A 24,042-nucleotide genomic window follows, 5' to 3' on the forward strand; every position below is an offset into this window, starting at 1 on the left:
ACAGACTCATCTTTCTCATGCTAAATGCTTGGTGTTTAGAAGATCTAAGACACTGGAAAATTTAATTGACACAAGGAATAGCCTACTCTAGACAGCAATACTTCCATCCCTATTCTTAGCACTGAGGATGCAGAAACAACCCCATTCTTGTTTTCTACCCTCACCACCCAACAAATCATCCTTCCAAATCTGACTCAAAAACTCCTCCTCCAGGAACCTTTCCCTAACCAAACTTCACACGCCTCCATTTATGTCCCTGACACTCATGTGTAATTTGTATTAACTTCAACCTGCATATACTATTATTCAAGTTTTGTTTGTCTTCTACTTCCAGCTAGGATATAGTCTCTGACTTTTTAAGCTTCCACAGTGTTTAGCACAATGTATGCATGTATGTATGTGACTGTGTGTATGCATGTGGGGGGTGTGTGTGTGTGTGTTGAATGAATAAAAGACTAAAGAACCTGAGTGGGGTGTAAGGGTAGGAAAAGTTTCATATTTTTTCAGAAATCAAAGTTGCTGGACCTTCCTAATATTAAAAAATCTGATTTCCAAAGCTATCTGAGTTTGGTTTTGGCTATGTCAATAATAAAAAGGCAGTGAAAAAACTGTTTAAAAAACTCTCATGAAATATTCCAAAAGGCTTTTCAATAACTTATTAAGAGTACCAAACTAAAACATTTTACTAAATAGTGGGATAATCTTTTCTATATCTTTAAAAATGTAGACTTCTTTTCATTCAAGACAAAGAATACTGAACAGGAATAGGTGTTGTGAATCAGGATAAAAAAAGGCAATTCACTCTAAGTCAATATCTAATGCACATTTTGCAATTAATTTGAAAAGCCTTCTGTGGCAAATATGTATGTTATGTTAAGTAAAAGAATGGTTTATATTAGGATGTTGTTTGCTACTATAAAATATGACTCATATACTAAAGCTGCTATTTAAAAAGAAAAATTTTGTTTATTATAGCTGTTATTATTAAAATAGGATATAATTTAAAAACTACTCTTAATGTGTATATTTTCAAATTTGCCTGACAGTGTCCTTTTGAGAAATCTGACAATTTATAGTTAGATTACAGACATTTGAATTTCACTTTTACAATTGAAAGTATTACACTTACAAAATAACAAACAACAATATATAGTAGTTTCTTTTTACTGAAGCATTCTGCAATTTATATTTAAAACTTCACAATAAAACAAAATTCATTGTACTTTTTGTACGTAAAATTACATAACACATAATGTACACTATAATTACATTAAGAATAAATAAAATGAAGAATAAAAATTCTGTACCATAACAATTGATTGTTTTAGCTGTCATTCTAAATGTTAGTTTAAGTTTTGAGTTCTAATGTACTTTAAACCCCTAAACCTTTATCTTCAAATAATATATTAAAAATATCAAGTTCGGAGTATAAACATAAAACTCTTTATGCTCTTTTTTCTAGGTCATCTAGGAAATAAAATGAGAGAAATGAGACGCAAGGATAGTTCTTTCTGTTACTGCAAAATGCCTCCTTGCTTCCCCATATACCTCTATATCATTTCTAGAACAAATATTACAGAATGATGGCAAATTACAAGCTTTGGCAAATTATAATCTTATTTAAGTGGTTTCTTATTTGGAAAAAAGAAAAAAATTTAAGAAGTTCCGTTTTTGGCTTATTCATTCTCAACCTTTTTTCTCTAATACATAATAGTAGTAAAAAAGCACTTCTTAAAATGCTCACTATTTTAAACAACACAGAATTAATTGTATTAATTTATAGAATTAAATACTAGGGCGAGGTCCTAGAATTTGTTACACGTAGGGCTAAACTTGCAAGAGATCGCATGGCAAAAGTAGAAACTTTGTGACATATCCCAGCTTTTGAAATATAGTTAGAAGCCAATCGAAAAAGCCTTTCAGCACCAAAGGTATTGAAGTGCCCAGGAAGCACCTTCTCTACCAGACCTCTGTCCACTAATTCTATCAGACGTTCACAGGTTCCAACATAGTCACTTATCCTGCTGTATGGGAGCCAGTCAATCAGTGATCCATCATACACGACGTCTCCACTGAAGAGAATCTTTCGGTCTTTGTCATGTAAGCAAATACTGCCCCTAGAATGACCAGGCATGTGCATAACAGTGAGCTGTCTGTCACCAAGGTTGATCACATCCCCTAAAAATGGAAACAGAATTTACAGATAAACATGTTATATATTTGACTTCAATCACTTAAAGAATAGAAGAACACAACAGTTTCAAAGATGTTGGGAAGGATGAACTTATTTTACTTTTATTTTAAAAATACCTACTTCTTATTGATGATTTAAAATAAGTTGCCTATATTTCACTTCTGTTGTTTGCTAGACCAGTGTTTGCCAAAATAAACAGTGAAACACAATTTCTGCTGGTTGTTATAATATATAAAAGAAAAGAAGAAAAGAAGATTCTGTGGTCAAATAATTTTGAAAACTCTTCCTTCAAAGAAAATTAAGCAGCTTTCTTTTCTGCAAGATATGCTAATGTACATTTAATATGCTAATGTACATTGTGGATATACACAACGGAGATATGGCTGTATAGTTTCTCAAATTTATTTGACCAAAAACCTCATTTTTCAGAATATCCATTGTACTAGAATCTGGTGACACAATTCATGAATGGTGCTCTAGTGAACAGTATTATATTTTTGCCCTTTGTTTTGTCACTCTATGGAATTTAAGACCTGAGGAATCGGTACAAATGATGATGCTCTGGCTACTGGTATTGCTGTAATAAACTGTTCTTAGTCTCTGACCCAGGAACCTCATGTCTTCTGTCAGAATCCATGAAACTGTGGCAGGCTAACTTACTAACCTGAAAGTATGGTAAAATCTCACACTCTTTCCAGTTATTTGACAGTGGGGAGGAAACTGAGGTATGAATACAAATTGCTGTTTTACTGGATTTAAATCAGTACTAACTTAGGTAAATCATAATAAGTTAAAATATTCATATTGTTATCTCTAGTGCAAACATACACATATACAGAAAAAAATCAAAGAAATATAGCTAAAATTAATAGTGAAATTAAAATGGTGTAATAATCAGGAATTGTTAAACATAAAAGAAGAAAATAAAGGAAAAACAAAGACATAAACAAGAAATGAGACATAGAAAACAGATAACAAAATGGCAGACCTAAATACAACCATATCAATAATTATATTAAATATGAAAGGGATAAATACTCTAATCAAAGGCAGAGATTGTCAGTCTATATTAAAAAGTGAGATATGTATGCAGTCTACAAGAGAGGAACTATAAAATCAAAGACAAAAATAGTTTGAAAAATTATACCATATAAATATTAACAATAAGGGCTTCTCTGGTGGTGCAGTGGTTAAGAATCCGCCTTAACTTAATGCAGGGGACATGGGTTCGAGCCCTGGTCCGGGAAGATCCCACATGCCATGGAGCAACTAAGCCCATGCACCAGAACTACTAAGCCCACACGCCACAACTACTGAAGCCCGTGCATCTAGAGCCCGTGCTCTGCAACAAGAGAAGACACCACAATGAAGAAGTGCACCGCAACTAAGAGTAGTCCCTGCTAGCCACAACTAGAGAAAACCCGCGTGCAGCAATGAAGACCCAATGCAGCCAAAAATAAATAAATTAAATAAATTAATTTAAAAATATATATATTAACAATAAGAGAACTAGAGTGGCAATACTGTCAGACAAAATGGATTTTTTTTTTTTTTTTTTTTGCAGTGCGCGGGCCTCTCACTGTTGTGGCCTCTCCCGTTGCGGAGCCCAGGCTCCGGACGCGCAGGCTCAGTGGCCATGGCTCACGGGCCCAGCCGCTCCACGGCATATGGGATCTTCCCGGACTGGGGCACGAACCCGTGTCCCCTGCATCGGCAGGCGGACTCTCAACCACTGCGCCACCAGAGAAGCCCCAAAATGGATTTTTATATAAGAATATTACTAGAGGAAACAGGTATATTTTATGAGGCTATACATTAGGTCAATACATGAAAAAAATTCTAAATGCATATGTACCTAAAATAGAGACTAAAAATTCTTCAAATAAAAACTGACATAATTAAAATAAGAATAAACAGTTCAACAACTGTGCTTAGAGATTTGAATAGTCCTCTCTGAATAATTCATAATACAAGTAGATTGAAAATCAGTAAGGATACAGAAGACCTGAACAACACTATCAACCAGATTGACCTGACATATATAAAATAGTTTACACCAAAACAGTGAAGTACACCTTCTTTTCAATTGCACATGAAAACGGTGTTTTGTTATATTTGTACACTGAAAACTACAGAAACACTTTCAAGAGAAATTAAAGAGGATCTAAGCAAAAGGAGAAACATGCCATATGCACTGATTGGAAGACTCAAAGCTGTTAGGATGGTAATTAAATCCAGTTTTTCCTATAACTGCACTGTCTAATAGTATTTTCTGAGATAATGGAAATGTTCTGTATCAACACTGTCCAATATGGTAGCCACCAGCTACATGTGGCTAATGATACTTGAAATAAAGCTAGTGCAACAAGGAACTAAATTTTTAATTTTAATCAATCTTAATTAATTTAAATTTGTATTAGATAGCTACATGTGGCTAGTGACTACTTTAATGGTCAGTGTAGATCTATAGATTCAAGAATCTCAATCAAAACCTTGAGGGCTTCCCTGGTGGCACAGTGGTTGAGAGTCCGCCTGCCAATGCAGGGGACACGGGTTCGTGCCCCAATCCGGGAAGATCCCACATGCCGCGGAGCGGCTGGGCCCGTGAGCCATGGCCACTGAGCCTGCGCGTCCAGAGCCTGTGCTCCGCAACGGGAGAGGCCACAACAGTGAGAGGCCCGCTTACCGCAAAAATAAATAAATAAATAAATAAAACAAAAACAAAAACAAAAACCTTGACATGCTTTTTTACAGAAATTGAAAATCTGGCTCTGAAATTTATACGGAAATGCAAATGACCTAGAATAGCCAAAACAATTTTGAAATAGAGGTATAAAGTTGGAGGACTTAGTCGAATTTCAAGAGTTATAACAAAGTTGCAATAATCAGGAGAGTGTGGTGCTGGCTAAATGATAGACATAATCATTGAAAGAGACTAGAGTCCAGAAGAAAACACTCACATATATGGTGAGTGGATTTTTGACAAAAGTATCAACTAAGATAATTCACTGGGTAAAAGAATAGTCTCCTCAACAAATTAGAGTGGAATACTTTGGATATATATATATATGCAAATAAACAATAGGCACCTCTCGACCCTTACTTCACAATATTAACAAAAATTAACTCAAAATGGATCATAATCCTAAATGTGAGAGCTTCCAGCAAAAAAAAAAAAAAAACACAGAAGAAAATCTTTGTGATCTTGGGCTAGTCACAGAGCTCTTAGATATGACACAAAAAGCATAAAACATAAGGAAAAATGACTAATTGGACTTCATCCAAGTTATAAACTTCCTTGCTTAAAAAGATACCATTAAGAAAATGAAAAGGCAGGCCACACACTGGGAGAAAATACTTGCAAAATGTATATCTGATACAGGACTTGAATTCAGAATATATAAAGAACACTTACAACTCAATAAGAAAACAATTTTTCAATTTTTAAAAAAGAGAAAAGATTTTGATAGACCCTTAAGCAAAGAAGATATTTGAATAGCAAATAAGTACCTGAAAAGATGCTCAATGTCATTAGTCATTAGGGAAATGCAAATTAAACCTCAATGAAATACCACTACATACTCACTAGAATGGCTAAAATCAAAAGGACTGACAGAATCAAGCATTGACAGAGATGTGGAGAAACTGGATCTCTTATACACTGCACTTGGGAATGTAAAATGCTATAGCACTTTGGAAAACAGTTTGGCACCTTCTTAAACATTTAACATACATTTACCATACAACCCAGGAATTCCATTTCTAGCTATCTACCAAGGAAATGAAAGCATGCATCCACACAAAGGCTTCTATGCAAATTTTCATGCTGCATTATTCATAACAATTTCAAACTAGAAAGTTCAAATTTCCTTCAACAGGTGAATATATAAAATGTGTTATATCCATAAATGAGTTATTTCTCAGCAATAGAAAGGAATTATTAATAGATAAAACAACATGGATGAATCTCCAAAACAGTAGGCCAAATGAAAGAAGACACAAAATATATTATATGATTACATTTGTAGAAAATTTTCAGAAAAACAAAACTATAGTGACACAAAACAGATCAGTGGGGCCCGGGATGGGAGTAGGGATTGTTCTGGTCTTGCCTTGAATCCCAAAATTACATTAAAATGGAATCAGGTGCTCCCAAAGTTCCCCACATTCTAGTCATAAGGGGCCAGATTCCTTCACAGGATAATTGTTCCAGATTTAAAGTGCTCCTGGGGATCACAAACCACTGCCATTTCCTGTATGATTGGCAAGTAAGGTAAAGGAAATTATAGCTAAGTTGATTTAATAATAGAGCTGTTGGAGACAGATTGTTTAATAAATGTACAGAAAGGAAAGGAATGAGGGAAGTTCGATGCTAAAAAAGGAGCTCTAGAGAATTACCGATGGAGGGGTAGAGTCTTACGGGTTTTTGATATTCAAGGCAAGGTGATACTCAAAATACTTAGCAACAGATAAGACATAAGCACCCACCTATCAAAATGGATACCAACTATAAGCAATTGGTAAGGCCATAGTGACTGAATATTACTAGATCTGCCATTACCCTATGGCTTTATAAATGCCTCCCTTATGCTTATAATGCTCACATATAATTTCATCAAGACCTCTCTTATAAGAACCAAAACTGCCTATGAAATGTATCATACGTATATCATATATAAATATATATAAAAATATATATATACACACACTATCCTTCCAAGCCCTCACTCTAACCCAGTTGTCACCAGATTCCAACCATACTAGACTTCTCTTGGCTTCTCAAATACTCTTTCCCATCTTGGCATCCCCAATTTTTAATTTTTATTTCATTTTTAATCAACAAACTAGATGTACATATTTCAAATAAAATACTTCAGAAGGGCTTAAAATATTCTTTGCCCCATCCTGGCTCTATCTCCAATTCTGCTCCCAAGAGGCAACAACTTTTAACAATTTTAGCAACTTCTTCTGGTAGTTGCCTCTACTAGATATAGTTATTTAAATAATATTTAGACTTCATTTCTTGTTTTCCCAATTAGATATACTCTACTGATTTCATTCATGTATTACCATTTCTTGGTTTTTAAATTTTAGATGTTGTCCATTGACTGCCACTATGAAATATAAGGATTTTTAGTAGCTCTTTTTACTCCTCTCTGTCCACCTGCCATCAGCACACATATATACATTTCTCATCCTTTCACCCCTCAAAAGAGTAATGATTCAACTGCTTAGATCTGGAACACTCTGTGCCTGAGGTTCTATCATTGTCAGTGTCATCCTTTGCCATCATCCTGATACTTCCTTTCACCTTTCTCTTGCATTAGATCTCCTGTTTCCTTTACTCCATATCTTCCTCTTGGTTTACTCCCTTATTTTGAAGGGAGTAAACAGGATAAAGGTATATCTTAGTATCTTCCTAAGTAATAGCATGCGGGATTTTTTGAGAACTTGATTGATAGTGGAATGGATGTTAGAATTTTAAGTTGGAAATCAGTTTTAGTCAGATAAAGCACAGCTCTTCTTTTCTAGCTCCAAAGCCATTATGATCTAGATGACCTTTTTTTTCTTTAAATTTGGAAGCCCGTAGACTCTTCTTTGATCCCAGTGTTCTGAAATTTTATAATAATGTGCCTTGGGTTGGATGTGTTTTCATCCATTGTGCAGGGAACTCCGTGGGCTCTTTCAATCTGGAAATTTACATCCCTTGATCATGGGATATTTTCTTGAATTTTCTCTATGTTTCTTTTCCTCTACTTTCTCTATTTTCTCTATCTGTGCTCCTACTATTCCAATGTCAGATTTTTCACACTGGTCCTTTACTGGTTCTCTCCTACTTTTCATTTTGCCTATTTGTTCCTTTTGTATGTTTTTCAACTTTATCTTCCAGATATTCTACTAAATAATTTCTGACATTTTAAATTCCAAGAGTTCTTTTATGAGTGTGAATATTGTTCTGTCTGCTGCTTATTTTTAAGGCATCCTGTTGTCTCTCAGATATCTTGAATGCAATAGATTCTGTTATCCCCTGATGATATTAATGATTGCCCTCTCCTCTCAAGTTGCTTTATGCTGTTTTAGTATTTGATTTCACGTGAGGATTTTCTCAGATTTTTTATAATGCTTGGTTGTCTGTTTAAGAGTGGGGGATAATGAAAAAAGTTGTTTGAAGCACATGCATGGGGCCTGGTGATCTAGGCTTCACTGTAGAAAGTTCAAGCCAAGGATTACTTAGGAATCAGCATCTTAGTCTTTCCTCTAGGGCTGGGCAGATTTTCCAGATAAAATTCTTCTAGTTTCCTGCTTGGGTGGGGGAGCAGTAAAGGTCTGACTCTCATTCTTCTGGGAAACTAGTAAAGAACATATATATTTAAAAAAAAAAAGAACATATATATTTCCTATCTATCTATTCTTTATTTGTATATATACATACACATACACTTATCCCTCCTATTTTCCATCTGAACTCCTGAGCTCATTAGTACTTGGCATCCCTCAATCAAGAAACCCCTTTGCTTGCGCCTTCCCTGGTGGTCCAGTGGTTAAGACTCCTTGCTTCCACTGCAGGATGGGTTCAATCCCTGGCGGGGGAACTAACATCTCATATGCTGCATGGCACAGCCAAAAAAAAAAAAAAAGAAACCCCTTTACTTTATTCTCCCCAGAGAACAAACTAACTCTGGGGAGAGGAGCATTCACTTAGGGAGAAGAGTTCAGAGTTTTAACAGCTTCTTAAATGGCTTTCAACAAATTCTACTTATTTTAGTTTTCTTCCCTTTGCCCCCACTAAGGTACCAGCTACTGCTAATTCCTGAGCCTTTTAAATCTCCTGCAGTGAAAACTGGATTGGCTCTCAATTTTCTATTGCTGGCATAGGATAAAACTGCTAACTCAGTCATCACATTTACTCTCCAGCATCCAAAACAGAACCTCAGTCAATGTGGATTTACACATAAAACAAATAGACAAACCATGGTGCATTTGCTGTAATCTTAGTGGGATTTTGAGAGGGAGTCAAATTAGATGTGTTCGTTCAATCTGCTACCTTTCTGGAATCTATTTTTTGTTTTTAACCTCCCCAAATGATTTTTAAGTTTACCTGCAACAACTGTTCTAATATCTTGATGACTCTAGGAAAATTGTTTAAACATATATAATAGGGGCCAAAATGCCTGCCTATTGTGAAAAACAGGCAGAATGATGTGTGCCCATTCAAGAAGAATGTGCTGTATCAATTTAGGGTTTATTGCTATCTTCTTATAGGAAGATATGATTTCACTATTAGTAGGGCGAGTTGTTTTTCCATCAAAGATGATGCACTGGATAATGATCTCTCCTTGTCTTCCTTGTCCCTCATACACAAGTAAGCTTTTGGGTTAGTGATACACTGCGCAGATTGATGCTTCTCCAAGACAGGTGGTCATCAATACACTAAATGAAATGTAGTAAGCTAATGAATTCAGCCTCCTTATTTTCTAACCAAAACAATGAAGACTTCATGCTGTTAGGTATGTACGGTTCATGTGTATGTAACTGTGTATGAGTTTTTAATATACATATTTTCTATCTCCTTCCAGGCATCTGGATTATGATAATATCAAGTTAGCAGGCCACACCATTCAGAAGAGACAGGAAATTAATATTCCTGAGAAAAGAGGATATTAGATACTACTTGAGAGGGTGAGACATCCAGCTCCTAATGAAAAACAATTTTTAATTTAACACAGTATTACCACCTTCAAAGTGTTTAGTAAATATTAACCTTTCATTTCACACTTTCAAAGGCTTAAAGCACCACAAAGGTAGCTTGCAGGTCCCTTGCAACTCCAAAATCCTGTAATTCCAGCATCAACTGGGATTTAGGAAACCTGGTTTCCAGTCCGAGCTCTTTCCCTAACTATGTGACTTCAGGTATGATATTCAAGCCTGTGTGGATTCTTCATCTATAAAACAATAATTCCTATCATTCTTTCATCATTGATTTCCTATTTCTGGCACAGAAGCAAAAGTAAATAAATCAAAAGTCATTTATTCATTTAGATAATTTAAATATATTTTAAATACTAATGTAAACTTTTTTGGGGGGGGCTGGGTGTTAATTTAGTCTGAATACCCATCAACTGCATGGAAATTCTACCTCTAAAAGTATCAATTCCATCAAGAAATACAGCAATTAAAAGTACCTTTAAAGTAAATTTAGTTTTCTTTCATCTCAAATTGTCAGGTAATGTAAGACTCCCATCTAAACCATTGTTTTTTTTAATCTTTAGATTTAAAATTTTAACGAAAAGACTGTTTAAGTGGGGTGTGAAGTATAGAATCTTGCTTTCTATTTCTTATGCCTCAAGTGATCAATATCTCATCTGTAAGAAACTCATTTTTGTAAAGTACTTCATTATTTGTCATACTGGTCGGTCATAAAAGTGAGACTTATTGTACTGCAGCAACTGGATTTTTCTGCCTCTTAGGGGAACGGTTTAATAAATTAATTTGGCAAATAAAAGAGTTTCAAGATAGAAAGGAAAGAGGGTTTCACCTCCTACTCAGAATTACCATAATATATTTATGGGGTAGGATTTATGTATGATCTACATGCTTTGATCTATTGTGCCTGGGTTGCAATCCTAGCTTTTATCTGTATCTTGCTCTGTGGACTCTAGACAAGCCATTTAATTGGGGGTCAGTAGCCTCACTTCAAATGTGTTGTGAGGATAAAATCAACAGAAGCATTCTAAAAAGAAAAAAGAAATTAATATACAAATATCACTGCTGTGACCAACTGGCTCAATTATTTAAGTGACTGTGTGAGGTTGGAAGGGCTGGAACCTTACACTATTTTATTCCATTAGTTTCTTTCTGAACCCCATTCTGCTTTTCACAAAGCCAAAGAGGCCCAAGGTTATCTAAGCATTAGTCCACACAGTTCTCCATTACGGGAAATAGCCTCCTTATTAATCTTTCTCAGGCCTTGCTTTCAACCAGAACAGAGAGCTGTCATAACATAAGACTCAGACACATTCTACTTTTTATGTTCACAATCAAGCTTTTTCTCTTGTGAGGCAACATCAAGAACAGAAACCTATCTGAAAGATAAAGATGCATGAGCAGATTAGAACCACTGCTCTCTAACGGCTTTCTAAGCTTACAGGTGGGAATTGTTCATACCCAGCGGATGAAGTCAGCAGTTCTCAAAAGCATAGAACATGACAAGCAACCAGCACTCTCCATGAGGCATCATTCCTTAAGAGTCTTTTCGCTAGAAAAGTGCCTGGAAATGTCAGACTTGTGTTCGGGAAAAGAATGGGAATCCTAGTCGTAAGTCTCTATAGCGTTACTACAAACCGTACGTTACACAGGAAACTGACTAGGGGGTGGGGCCGGCTTACAGTCGAGTACTCAGCATTACTACAAGGTGCCGGAGCTTGTCTCTGGTAGGGAAGGCTGCAATGGCCTTCCAAAGACTCTATGGTCGAGTGGGCTTTTGACTCAGGGAGGGGAGAAACAGAAGTAGTGTTTCTGCGATGTGACACCTTACAGCCAAGCAGGTCTGCAACAAGCATCCCTCGGACAGTTTCTCCCCGGTCCCTTCCCTTAATGAGAGAACGCGCGCCCGTGAGGGACCATTACCATCCTGCAGGATGAGGGTGGGCTGCACCGCTTGCACTCGGAACTGCCTGGCCCTCCAGCCCGGGTTCGGCGCCCGCACCACCTCACTGTCGGAGAGCCAGGTCACGGTCTCAAAGTTGTCCCCGCGAGCCAGCGCCTCGGCCTCGGCGTGGTGCACCGCCACCCGGTCGAACTGGTAGAGGCCGCCGGAGTGGTCGAAGTGCACGTGGGTGGCCACAGCCAGAAGTGGCCGGCACGCCGCATCTTCTTTGGCCCTGTGGTCCTGCAACAGGCCGGAGGAGTACAGGTACTCCGGGAGGCTGCGCAGCCCCAGGCCTGTGTCGATCACCACGTCCTGCTCGGAGCCGCGCACCAGCCAGATGTTGGCGCGGTTGCCAGACTCATAGAAGCGTTCTTGAATCCAGAAGACGCCGTCGCCCAGGGACTTGTGGGCGTACCACTCAAGCGCAGACATGCTGGGCAAGGATGCGGCCAGGCGGAGTGGGTGTGGGCGTGTGTGCCTCCCGCAGGCTGTCCAGACTCGGGTGCTGCAGCTGTATGGAGCGGTCTGCCCGCAACCCGAGAGAAAGCGCAGAGCAAGGAGGGGGCGGGGATGCGGATGGGGTTGGGGGGAGAACCAGGAGGAGGAAAGACGCGCGGAGACTCTGCCTGGAGCGTCCGCCCGCACCCTCCTGCCAGGTCCGCAGAGAGCAGGAGCTGCTCTCCTCGCACCGGGGCGCTGGAACAATCGCAGCCTCACTGGCCGCAGCACAAGGGAGCGTTAACGCAGGGGCCAATGCAGTAGACGAGAAATCCAGAAAGTGATAACTCTTCCCACCTCTGGGGGTCTGACGGCAGAGGCCGAGAGCTAAGCGTGGGAGGGAGCAGGGCAGCCCACCCACCGCGCGCTATCATGCGCACTTCCAGCTGGCGCAGAAAGAGTCAGGCCAAAGGGGTTGCACGACTACGGCGCCCGCCAAGGGCTAAAAAGCTCTTTGCCAGGAGGGCGGGGCCTAGCTAGGAAGTGGGTGGGGCTAATTGGTTGGGTTTGAACGCGGCTGTGAGGCCGCGTGGAGGGCGGAGCGCGCTTCTCCAGAGGTGGAACCAGCACTGGAGCGTCGGAACGTTCTGTCCGCACCCCTTCCTTGCCGGCCGGCACTTCGGTTGCACAGTTTTCCAAGCCTCGAGACTTAGTGAGCAGGTAACAGGAGGCAACTGAGGGCTTGGGAGGAGTTGGAGAGGGTAAGTGGGGAGTTAAAGGGGCACGTGGAGAAGGTGGGGGAAGTCAGGAGTGGAGATTCATTAAAGCGCCTCTGGATTGAGGGGCATTGGGAGATAGCTTTACATCCCCTTCTCCTAATCCCTTCACAATCGTTTAAAATTGTCGTTTCCAATTTTTACCTAGTCTCCACTTCCTAGGACCGTTTGCAATGAGAGTGGAATTTATACTCTTACTGATGGTAGATTTCCAATTCCGATGGTATGATTGGTTCAAACACGAGTCATTGCCGCAGACTTGCAGCTAAGGACAGACTATTCAGTATATTTTCTTAACTGTTAGCACTTTACCCTGTATCATGGGGGAGAGGTGTTGTTGATAAGATTTTTCCTCTCTTCTAAAAAATTAAATTATATATTCGTTCCCCTACCCTTCTTTGTTTTGCATTGTTTGTCCGCTCTTGGAAGAGAGCAAAGAAAGTTGGGAGAAAGGCTCAACTAAGGAAAGGTGGAGGCAGCCGCACCTTGAGAGGACGGGAAAAGTGGATAATGTCTGGGCGTGGCCCCAACAGCCACAGAAATCACCCCCACTATTAACACCAGGTTCCTGTCCCCATCCCGCATCTCCCCACTGTGGAAACATCCATTTAGGCTTCAGAAATTCCCTTGAGAACTTGACTAACCTCCTTGCTCAGCCAGGAAAAATTATAAAGAGACCCATGAGACAGCATTATAAAAGATAATTAGGAAAACACTTATTGTGGCAGCTGCTAATAAGCCTTCTTAGAGGGAGAGGTGTATTCTCCTCCCCTACAATCCTTAAGTCTTCGATGAGGATGTAGCCTTTCTGAATATTTGCCTAACCTAGTTAGAATTTAACAGACACTGTTCAGGGTTATTGTTATGTGCAAGTCCCAAGCTAAAAGATGTGTAAAAAACAGAATTGTATTTAAAAAAAAAAAGTCATGATCTGGGTTCTCAAGAATTTGAAGGAGGATAATAACTGTACACAAATGTTTGCAATGTAAAGCAAATGAGATATGTACCCCAGAGGAAGTAAAAACTAGGTGCTATGAGAATATGCATGGAAGGGATTGTTGAGTGGCATTTGAGCTGGCCTTAAAAGACCACTGTTTGTTAGGATCTTCTCAGCAGGGAAGTACAGAACTCTCTGCAGTTTTATTTTTCCTCTAGGCAAAGGGAGGTGAATTAGAGTAATATCCTTACTAGGCCATGAGCTCAGCAATAATTCTCCCAATTTTTATTGGACTTTTGCCAGGCTCTGGTTGGTAATGGGGCAGGAAAAGGTGAATAAGTCTTCAAATAAAGAGGCCTTCACACTTACAGATCCTTCTGCTTGTATTACACTTTCCCCTATATATCCTCCCCTAGTTCTCAGCCTGGCTTTTTCCTTCTCTTTGTCAGGTTTGTGCTCAAATATTACAAAATATAGGAGGACTTATTCAACCATTCTTTCCATAATAGCACCCATGTTTCCTACCTTTTTTTTTTTCTTGCACTAATCACTACCTGGCACTCTATAAAGTATACTTTTTTCCATTTCGCATAGTAGACTATGAGCACTACGAAACCAGGAATTTTGTTTTGTTCGCTATTATATTCTCATTATGTAGAAGGTGGTCTGACACAGAGGTTGCTTAACAAATACTAGAAGGATGGATAATTGAAGAAATTACTGGGGAGACAGACAAGAACTGACAATTACAACATGATTTTTAAAAGGGTAATAAAAGCAGTGTAGTACTTGGGAAACAGAAAAGAGATAGGCCTACCTCCACTTAGGATGGAGGAAATGGTCAGAAGTGGCATTTGCATAGTATCTTAAATGATGATGGGGGCTTGCTTACGTGGGTGTGGCCTTCCAGGCAGAAGGACCAGTGACATGCAGCAGCTGGTGTAGCAGAGTTGGGAGCAGTTAGAGCTGGGGGGTGGTTGGGGAAGGGGAGGTGCAGGGTGCAAGAGGCGGAAAGTTAGTCTCCAAAGCTCTGTTAGTCAAGGAGAGTGATACATCAAGTTTTGTGTTCTAGAGAGATGACTGGAGAGTGGATTGAAAGGGGGAGTCTGGCCATGAGAAGTTTATTTGTTCTGTATTAGAGGTCCAGGCAAGAGATGGTAAAGGCCTGAACTAAAGCAGAAGTGAAGAAAGACAAACATGTAAGAAGGGACACAGAGCTGATAGTCTTCTACTATTAGATAAAGAGATCAAGGGAGGTGGAGACAAGGTCAGCATAACTATTAGTTTCTAATTAGGGCAATTTAGGTGCTATTCATCAGGAAAGAAACTGTGACCTGGCTTTCAGTGCCTCTCCTAGCTTCCATGCCTGCTTATATCTGTTTGTATGTTTACTGACCAAGGTAATATGTGCAAGAGACTGTGTGAGACGTGGAGGACAATACAGTTAAGCCACAATTATAACTCATAAAATGTTAGAACTAGGAGGAATTTCAGAGATGAGCTAAATCTCTGCCACAAAGTTGTTTCCACTGTTAATTAGAATAGGCTTTTGCATTTCGGCTCTTGGATACTTGAATTACACTCATCAAACTATCTCAGAACAATTCTGAATAGGAATTTTCAGGAGGCATCCCAAAATGGAAGGGTGGTGCATCTGATTTTACATTTCTTTTTTTTTTTTTTTTTTTTTGTGCGGTACACGGGCCTCTCACTGTTGTGGCCTCTCCTGTTGCGGAGCACAGGCTCTGGACACACAGGCTCAGCGGCCATGGCTCATGGGCCCAGCCGCTCCGCGGCATGTGGGATCTTCGCGGACCGGGGCATGAACCCGTGTCCCCTGCATCGGCAGGCGGACTCTCAACCACTGCGCCACCAGGGAAGCCCTGATTTTACATTTCTAAAACCAATCTATTTTGCCATTACTATTTCACTTCATTGTAAAGATTAAAGACATTGCCGGGATTTAAAAGATCTTCAACTAACCCAGAAGTGTGCTGCAGGCAGCATAATATAAATGCAAGGACAATGGAAAGGTATCATGAAGCTTTAACCCAGTCTTGTCTTTGTTAGGAATTAACTCTGTCTTTAGGCACTCAGCTGACCTCTTAGAGCCTTGCTTTCCTCTTCTATATAATGGGAAGTTCAATCTGGAGCAGTGGTTCTAAATGTAGGTTACATATTGGAATCTCCTGGAATGCTTTAAAAAGCCCTAGTGCCTAAATCCTACCTCCAGAGATTCTGATTTTATTGTTCTGGGGTGATGCTTGAGGGTTTTTTTTTTTTCTTTTTCTTTTTCTTTTTTTTTTTTTAACTCTCCTGATGATTCCAGTATACAACCAGATCGTAAACTTGTTCTAGAAGTTAAAAAAAAAAATCCTTAATAGTAGGCTGACTGAATTGTATTTCTGTGGGTAAATTTGCCCATCAAATCATAGTAAGTAAGTAAATAAATAAGGAAAGCCTAACATTGATTACAGAGCTGTTGTATAGAGAGTATTCTGCTAAACAGTGGGGGATATAAAATCTCTACTGTTAATATAGTTGAAGAAATAAACAAAAAAAATGGAAGTGAAACTCCTTCTCTTTGGAACAGGTCCATTTCCCAAAAGAGGCATTGTCTATATTTCTTCCAGAATTGAAGAATGCTGCTGCATTGTATGTATCACCTCAATTTTTAAAAATCCATTTATTTTAGCAAGAGGATCTTTCCAAGAGCAAGGTGGGGTGAAATGACAGTTTTTGAGGTACTTAAATTGGATCTTAAGGTAAAAAGGGATGCAGCCAGGCAAGGAGGAAGTGGGTTCCAGTGGAGAGAATGCTAGTCAAGACGTGATTATAGGCAAGTGAGTCAGGAGGATCAGTGCAGCCATCTTAAAAGGGCCCCCAGTACTTGTAATAGGGAGTTGGGTTTTTTTTTTTAATTAATTAATTATATTTAGTTTTGGCTGTGTTGGGTCTAAGTTGCTGTGTGGGCTTTCTCTAGTTGCGGTGAGCGGGGGCTACTCTTCGTTGCAGTGTGCAGGCTTCTCATTGCGGTGGCTTCTCTTGTTGCGGAGCACGGGCTCTAGGCACGTGGGCTTCAGTAGTTGTGGCACGCAGGCTCAGTAGTTGTGGCTCGCGGGCTCTGGAGCACAGGCTCAGTAATTGTGGCTCACGGGCTTAGTTGCTCCATGGCATGTGGGATCTTCCCAGACCAGGGCTCGAACCTGTGTCCCTTGCATTGGCAGGCAGATTCTTAACCACTACACCAGCAGGGAAGTCCCTGGGATTTTATTAAAACCTAGAGAAGAGACAGTTTCATAAGGATGGAGGCAATAATGAGTGGTATGCTTTGGAAGTCCAAGAGCATGAACAAGGGGAAAATGCCTGTGGATTTTGCCATTGAGGACCATTAGGGACCTTTGCATTTCAGCATCTGCCTGAGTATAGTTCCCATCACAAGTAAGATAAAAGCCAAACCCTTTACCATAGCTCACTCAGGGCTCCACAAGATCTGGTCTTAACCAGACTCTCCTTGTTCCTCACCAGCTGCGTGAGCTTCATGTTCCTCAGACGCTCCCAGCTTGTGGCTTCCTCCTTTGCCCCTGTTCTTCCTTCTGTGCATAGCCATCTTCACCTCATTCCTTCATCTTGAAGCTCACAGCCCCTCTCCAGCACCCTGCTCCGATTTATCCTCCACAGAAAGACTTCCCTTGTGTGAAAAAGTCAGTACCATACCCCTCTGTTATTCTTTACCCCTTTACCATGATTTATTTTTCTTTAGAGCTTCACTGATTTCCTAGGGCTGCCATAACATATTACCACAAATTGGGTGGCTTAAAACAACAGAAATTTATTCTCTCACAGTTTTAGAGGCCAGAAGTCTGAAATCAAGGTATTAGCAGAGTTTGTCCCTTCAGGAGGCTCTGAGGGAGAATCTGTTCAGTAACTCTCTTCCAGCTTCTGTGGTTCCTGGCGCTCCTTGGTGTTCCTTGGTTGCTGCTACAGCACTCAGGTCTGTGCTTGCATCTTCACATGATGTTTCCCCTGTGTGTGTCTCTCTCTGTCCAGATTTCCCCCTTATGAAGACACCAGTCATTATGAGGGGGCTCACCCTTATCTCATATGACCTCATCTTAATTTGATTACATCTTCAAAGAGTTTATTTCCAAATAAGGAAGGTGACATTCACAGGTACCCAGGGGGTTAGGACTTCAACACATTTGGGGGTGGGGGGACATAATTCAACACTACAGGAGCACATAATATTATGCTACATACTTATGCTTGTTTGTGTTCTTTCGTCCACTGAAATATAAGCCCTAAAGGCAGGGAGTTGGTTTTGTTCAGTGCTCTCTGAGTCCTACCACAGTGCCTGGAATGCTCAATATTAGTTGGATGAAATTGGCCCACATGAAGTAGAGGATGGTTTGGATAATGAGAAAATGGGAAAAGGTGGTTAAAAAGACTCTTCATTCAAGAAGTTTAGCAGGATGAAAAAGGGCCACAGTAATGGTTAAATCAACTTTAAGGATTTCAAACAGTGAAGCTTAGGCCACACCGTGAGCCACTTTTTCCATGAGATGGTTACCCGAGTCCAGGGATTACCTTTCAGCTCTGCAAGAGAAGAAAATGAATTTAGCATCTTCCCCAGGTACAGGAGAACTGACTCATGATAACCAAACTAAAAAGAAATGGATTTGTAGGCCAGAATGCCATGTAACTATTAAGAGTGTCTCAATAGTTAGGATTGATTTTTCTGCCAAGGGCAGTACATTCACTAATGGTAATCAGTTTATACACCAGAAGGTTTCTTGATAAATATGAAAGTTTAGAGTCAGCAGAGTTGATATTTCTCAAGGGATGTTCCATCAAGCAACGGCAGCTGATATACTCTCTTTTGTAGGGTGGGTTTTCCTTAGAGTGAGGGTGTGAGCTCTTCTGCTCAGCAATTTTTGTACTTGGGAGACCTGCTTTCTATAGGCTCAGCATGTTTTAGTGACTCCGCAATTGAAGCAAGGCCATTTGGATATTTTCCCTCTCATAGCGTGGACAAATGGAATGAGTTGGTAATTAAAGTAAGTATCTTTTCTGTATGAATTGTGTTGCATAGTAACTAAATAGTAGATGAGGGGAATTGATTACTGGTGGGATTCTAGTTAGTAAAGAAAGAATGATGAAATTTGTGTATCACCACATTACAATCCATAATGGAACCGTGAATCTAGGCTATGATCATCAATGGCTGCAATTTTAAAATCATTAAGTGAAAACTGGTAGGAACTTTATACTGGACGAAACAGACTGACAGCACCTAAACCCAGTGACCAGAGAACATCACCGAGAAAGACTTCATGTGCGTCCTGTGATGCAGTAGGAAAAACAGAGCATCTCTTTTAAGTATTCTTGTAAAATATCAAACCCAAATTTGAGTAAGCCTCGATTCCATCTGTTTATAGAAAATACAGGAAGTAGAGCAATGTGTTAAACCACATCTTGTGTAATCAATCATGCAAATCCAGAATATGGGAAATTGCACAGCCTTCCTACTCTCAAAGTGTGATCTGCAAACCAGTAGCCCTGATAGCTTCAGAGAGCTTGTTAGAAATGCAGATTCTCAGGCCTCACCCTGGGCCAGCTGGTTCAGATTCTGCCTTTTAACAAGATTCCTAGGTAATTTGCACATGCCTTAAAGTTGGAGAAGCATTGCAAAGGACAATGACCTTGTTTTTTTCAACACATAAATGGTTAGGGAAAAAAGGGAGGGAACTGTTACAGTGGTATGGAGGGCATATTATTGCTTTCTTGGGCTTACAGAGTTGAATGATGCTCAGTAGCATCATTGGGGGAAAGATTTAAAGAATGTGCATTATAATCTTCACTACAGTCCAATGCAGAGTTGTAGTGAAAGAGCCCTAGTGTGGGAATCCTGTTTTCGCATTACAGTTGACTCTGAACGACACAAGTTTGAATTACGTGGGTCCACTTATATATGGATTATTTTTTCAATAAATACTAACACTACACAGTCTGAGGTTGGTTGAATTTGAGAATGCAGAACCACGGATTCGGAGGGCTGACTATAAAATTATACATGGATTTTTAACTGCATGGGGGGGTCGGTGCCCCTAACCCCATGTTGTTCAAGCATCAACTGTATAGTGTAATCACATTTCAGACGATTCAGAAATTCAGTACAGGACTTAAGAATGACATTGTTATTATCTCTAAAGTTAAAGAGTACAGATTTATCTTACCTTTAACTTAACTATTTGAGATGTTTTTCTCTGAAGTTAAAAAATTTTTTTTGCTTGGACAGACCTCTTCAAAGTTTTACTGAGCCCATTCCCATTTCTAAAAGGAGGACATTGGAGGATCTCAAGGATTCTAACACTCAAATTTTAGGATAAAAGAATTATTTAAAAATTTAAAGTATACATGACTGCTGATAGTCTTCAAGTTGATTAAAAAACCGAGGTGTCCCCTCTTCATCAGCACAACCTTTCCTTGGCCACATTTTGTAATATCTATCTGAGATCTTGTTGCCAAACCACAGAGAGGTGGAGAGAATTGCATCAGCTGGCTGCACAGCGCTTGGGGCAGCATCGCAAAGGAGCCCCAGGATCAGCCCTCCACCCAGGATCTGGGTGAGGTAGTTGAGCCCATCATCACTTTACTTGCCAAACGTGACTAGATGTGACGGGTTCAGGAGTCAGTTTATCACATATTTATTTATTTACAGGTTTTGCTTTCCAGAAGTGTTTTAAATGGGCCATGCTATTTAAGGAGTGGAGTGTATTTTGTTTTAAAATGTTGGTTTCATTTTTCATTTGATCCAGTGAATCTTAATCATTAACAGTGTCTTAATTTGCCCACTTTTTCTGATGTAACAGTTCTGATGGCTGGGAATAAAGGAAGAGGACGTGCTGCTTACACCTTTAATATTGAGGCAGTTGGATTTAGCAGAGGTGAAAAGTTACCTGATGTAGTATTGAAGCCACCCCCACTATTTCCTGTAAGTACATTAACAGCAAAATGCTCACAGGGTGTTTTTTCATGTTTCAGAGAAAATTTAAATTCTGTATAAGACTTGAATATATGATATCATTACGATATCCTAACTATAAGAAAGTAAAAGAGATTGTGTCACTTACCTTTAATTTAAATATTTCCACTGTTCTTTTCTGAAACTTTTCTAATTTTCAAACTGCTTTCTTAAAATACAGAAAACTATATACACCTTTTCCTGAATGTATTCAGTATTTTTTGAACCAAGAAGTTTTTTTTCAATCCTTGCATCTTATAATGCTGTTATTGATATATTCCAATATTAAAATAATATTTTTAAAAGTAAAGTCAGGTTTTACAGTGGTCCTCACTTCCCATTGTGCCAGACCTTCACCTAATGATTTTCTTCTCATCTTGTATCTATAGGAGTTAATTTTGTTCCCTAGTATACCACTTGATCTTTTACCCACTGAACTTTTTTTTTGCTTATTTCCTTATTAAAGTCAATTTTAATTTTGTTGCTCTTTCTCAGAATATAAGCATTTGTACTATATAAGCATTTCTACATTTAGTGTTGCTTTTAAATTTAATGAGTATGCTGCAGACTTAATTGGTGTAATTTTTAATCTAATGTTTTTGCTTTATATTAAGTTTAAATGTAAGCTTACATTTCCAGATGCACATGTGCTGTAGTATAAAATATCAAAAAATCATAAATAACCAGATACTCCCTCCAGGAATCTTTTCCCTCTTTTAAAAGGAAACATCCTTTGTTGAAAGATTTATGTAAGTAGAGGACCCTGGATAAATGTATTGGGGATCTAGATGTCTCACATGGGGAGTGTCTACTTTTTGCTCTTGGTATTTTGCCTTTCTGATATTGAGTACATCCAGGTTGTAGTATGTAGTAACCAGTTGTTAAATGGTAGCTGCTACTACTTTTTTTTTAATGCTGCTGCTCCCACCAGTACCACCACCACTGACTGAGGTTAATAGGAGACTAAAGAGGCTGCTTTTATTTGGGTGCCTTGATTGTTAAAATATAGAATCACAGTCAACAGACTGTATAGCAAAATGATTATTGGTGTGATCAGTAGAAAAATTAGGGCAGGTAGGAAAACTAAGTATCTTTTCTACTTCTAAAAGAAGAGCAAAATTGGGCTTCCCTGGTGGCGCAGTGGTTGAGAGTCCGCCTGTCGATGCGGGTTTGTGCCCCGGTCCGGGAGGATCCCGTGTGCCGTGGAGCGGCTGCGCCTGTGAGCCATGGCCACTGGGCCTGCGCATCCGGAGCCTGTGCTCCGTGACGGGAGAGGCCGCAGCAGTGAGAGGCCCACGTACCGCCAAAAAAAAAAAAAAAAAGAGCAAAATAGGAGATGGGTGAAAGGTTTAATAGATTATAAAAGCTCAAAATCCTTAAAACTTAATACCTGTAAAATGTAGTTTTTCAATAAAACTGACATTTTTCAGAATATAGACAAAAAGGATATTAAAATATTTAATTTATTTTTTTAAATTGCCTCTTAATTTAAACAGGATACAGATTATAAACCAGTGCCACTGAAAACAGGAGAGAGTGAAGATTATGTGCTGGCCCTGAAACAGGAGTTGAGAGAAACAGTGAAAAGAATGCCTTATTTTGTAGAAACACCTGAAGAAAAACAAGGTGCGTATTGGACTCTTTATGTGGTTCACTGTCTACAGATGAAATAGTGTTTCAGCATAAGATATATGACCTTTAATACTGATTGATTTGATTCAGTCAGAAATTTCAATCAGCTGCCTTGAAAAAGCATATTTATGTTGATTTAACAGAAAATATATCTTAAACTTTTTGATATTTTATTTTTTTAATTATCTTTCAAAATAGAAGTTTTATATGTTCAGTGAAATTTATGAAAAACAGAAGTATTAAGAAAGTAAAAATCACCTGTATTCCTTATGTCTAGAGAACTACTATTAATATATTATTGTATATTCCAGATTTTTCTTCTGTGTGTGTATTCCTTTTATAAAATTGGAGTCATATTACTTTGTATTTTCCTTTTTCACTCAATAGCATATTATTATCATTGTCACATATTCTTTTCTAGTTAATTTTTATTGGAGTATAGTTAATTTACAATGTTGTGTTAGTTTCAGGTGTACAGGAAAGTGAATCAGTTATACATATACATATATCCACTCTTTTTTAGATTCTATTCCCATATAGGTCATTATAGAGTATTGAGTAAAGTTCCCTGTGCTATACAGTAGGTTCTTATTAGTTATCTATTTTATCCACATATTCTTAGCATTCTTAGAAAATATGATTTTTGATGACTATGTGGTATTCCCTTGTGTGGATATAACATTATTAATTGTAACTAGTTCCATGTTGTAAGATTTAAGATTGTTTCTAGTTTTTTTTCTCGTATGTATAAAACTGTGAGTACTATCCTTATACATAAATCTTTAATCAGGTCTCTGATTATTTAATATTTTGGTTAAAATTTTTGAAAGCCTTGACTGTATTTTGCCTTACGATTTATATATCAGATATAAAATATAAAATATGTATTCACTGGTTATGCCAAGGACAGAGAGGGGAAATTACAGTTGGAGAAGGCTTGACAGTCTCAGACCGGAAGTGCAAACTGGTTTTAGAGGAAGAGAACACATTCCTAAGTAGTTATTTAGCACATAGAACTATATTGATTTTCAGTTTCTACCCCTGAATGTTGAAATTAGAGAGATCGATATCATCCTTGAGTTCTCAAAACAACATCATTAAAACATGAGAAATTCATATAGTATCATTTCATTCCGTTAGTATTAAAAATGCATAGCCTTTTCCCTCATTCTAAAAGATTTAGATTGGATAAGAATCAAAAAGGAAGGCTTATATAGTACTATTACATGTGCTTATAATTGTAAGAAGCATTTTAGACAAGTTTATTTAATTTTTCAAAACATAGCTTCTTGAAGTTATGTAATAAACGGTTTGATATTTTTACCTCAAAAATACTGAATTTTTTACTTTCATGATTATGTTGCGTGCTTTTCTCTATTTGAGTTTAAAAAT

At 38.7% G+C, this 24,042-nt stretch overlaps 2 protein-coding genes across 6 annotated transcripts in view; one reads left to right on the forward strand and one right to left on the reverse strand.

The window, feature by feature from the left end:
- POLR3G (RNA polymerase III subunit G) overlaps positions 1–24,042 on the forward strand; it is a 95,426-nt gene that overhangs the window by 41,917 nt on the left and 29,467 nt on the right. For 2 of the 5 annotated variants that reach the window (XM_081232433.1, XM_081232436.1), the window contains exons 1-3: positions 12,873–13,001; positions 20,867–20,988; positions 22,515–22,644. In XM_081232433.1, the coding sequence (XP_081088559.1) occupies positions 20,872–20,988; positions 22,515–22,644 (247 nt within the window). In that variant the 5' untranslated portion in view covers positions 12,873–13,001; positions 20,867–20,871. Of the gene's footprint in view, positions 1–12,872; positions 13,043–18,973; positions 19,052–20,866; positions 20,989–22,514; positions 22,645–24,042 lie in introns of those variants that run through there. The other 3 variants (XM_081232434.1, XM_081232435.1, XM_081232437.1) reach the window with 3 other exon arrangements.
- Positions 1,309–12,710, reverse strand: MBLAC2 (metallo-beta-lactamase domain containing 2). The gene is made up of 2 exons (XM_081232713.1): positions 11,822–12,710; positions 1,309–2,178 (listed from the first exon to the last, which is right to left on the reverse strand). The coding sequence occupies exons 1-2, from the start codon at positions 12,273–12,275 to the stop codon at positions 1,793–1,795; spliced, it is 840 nt and encodes a 279-aa protein (XP_081088839.1). The 5' UTR covers positions 12,276–12,710; the 3' UTR covers positions 1,309–1,792.

Source organism: Mesoplodon bidens, assembly GCF_964165515.1.
Source record: "Mesoplodon bidens genome assembly, chromosome: 4".
Taxonomy (NCBI): Eukaryota; Metazoa; Chordata; class Mammalia; order Artiodactyla; family Ziphiidae; genus Mesoplodon; species Mesoplodon bidens.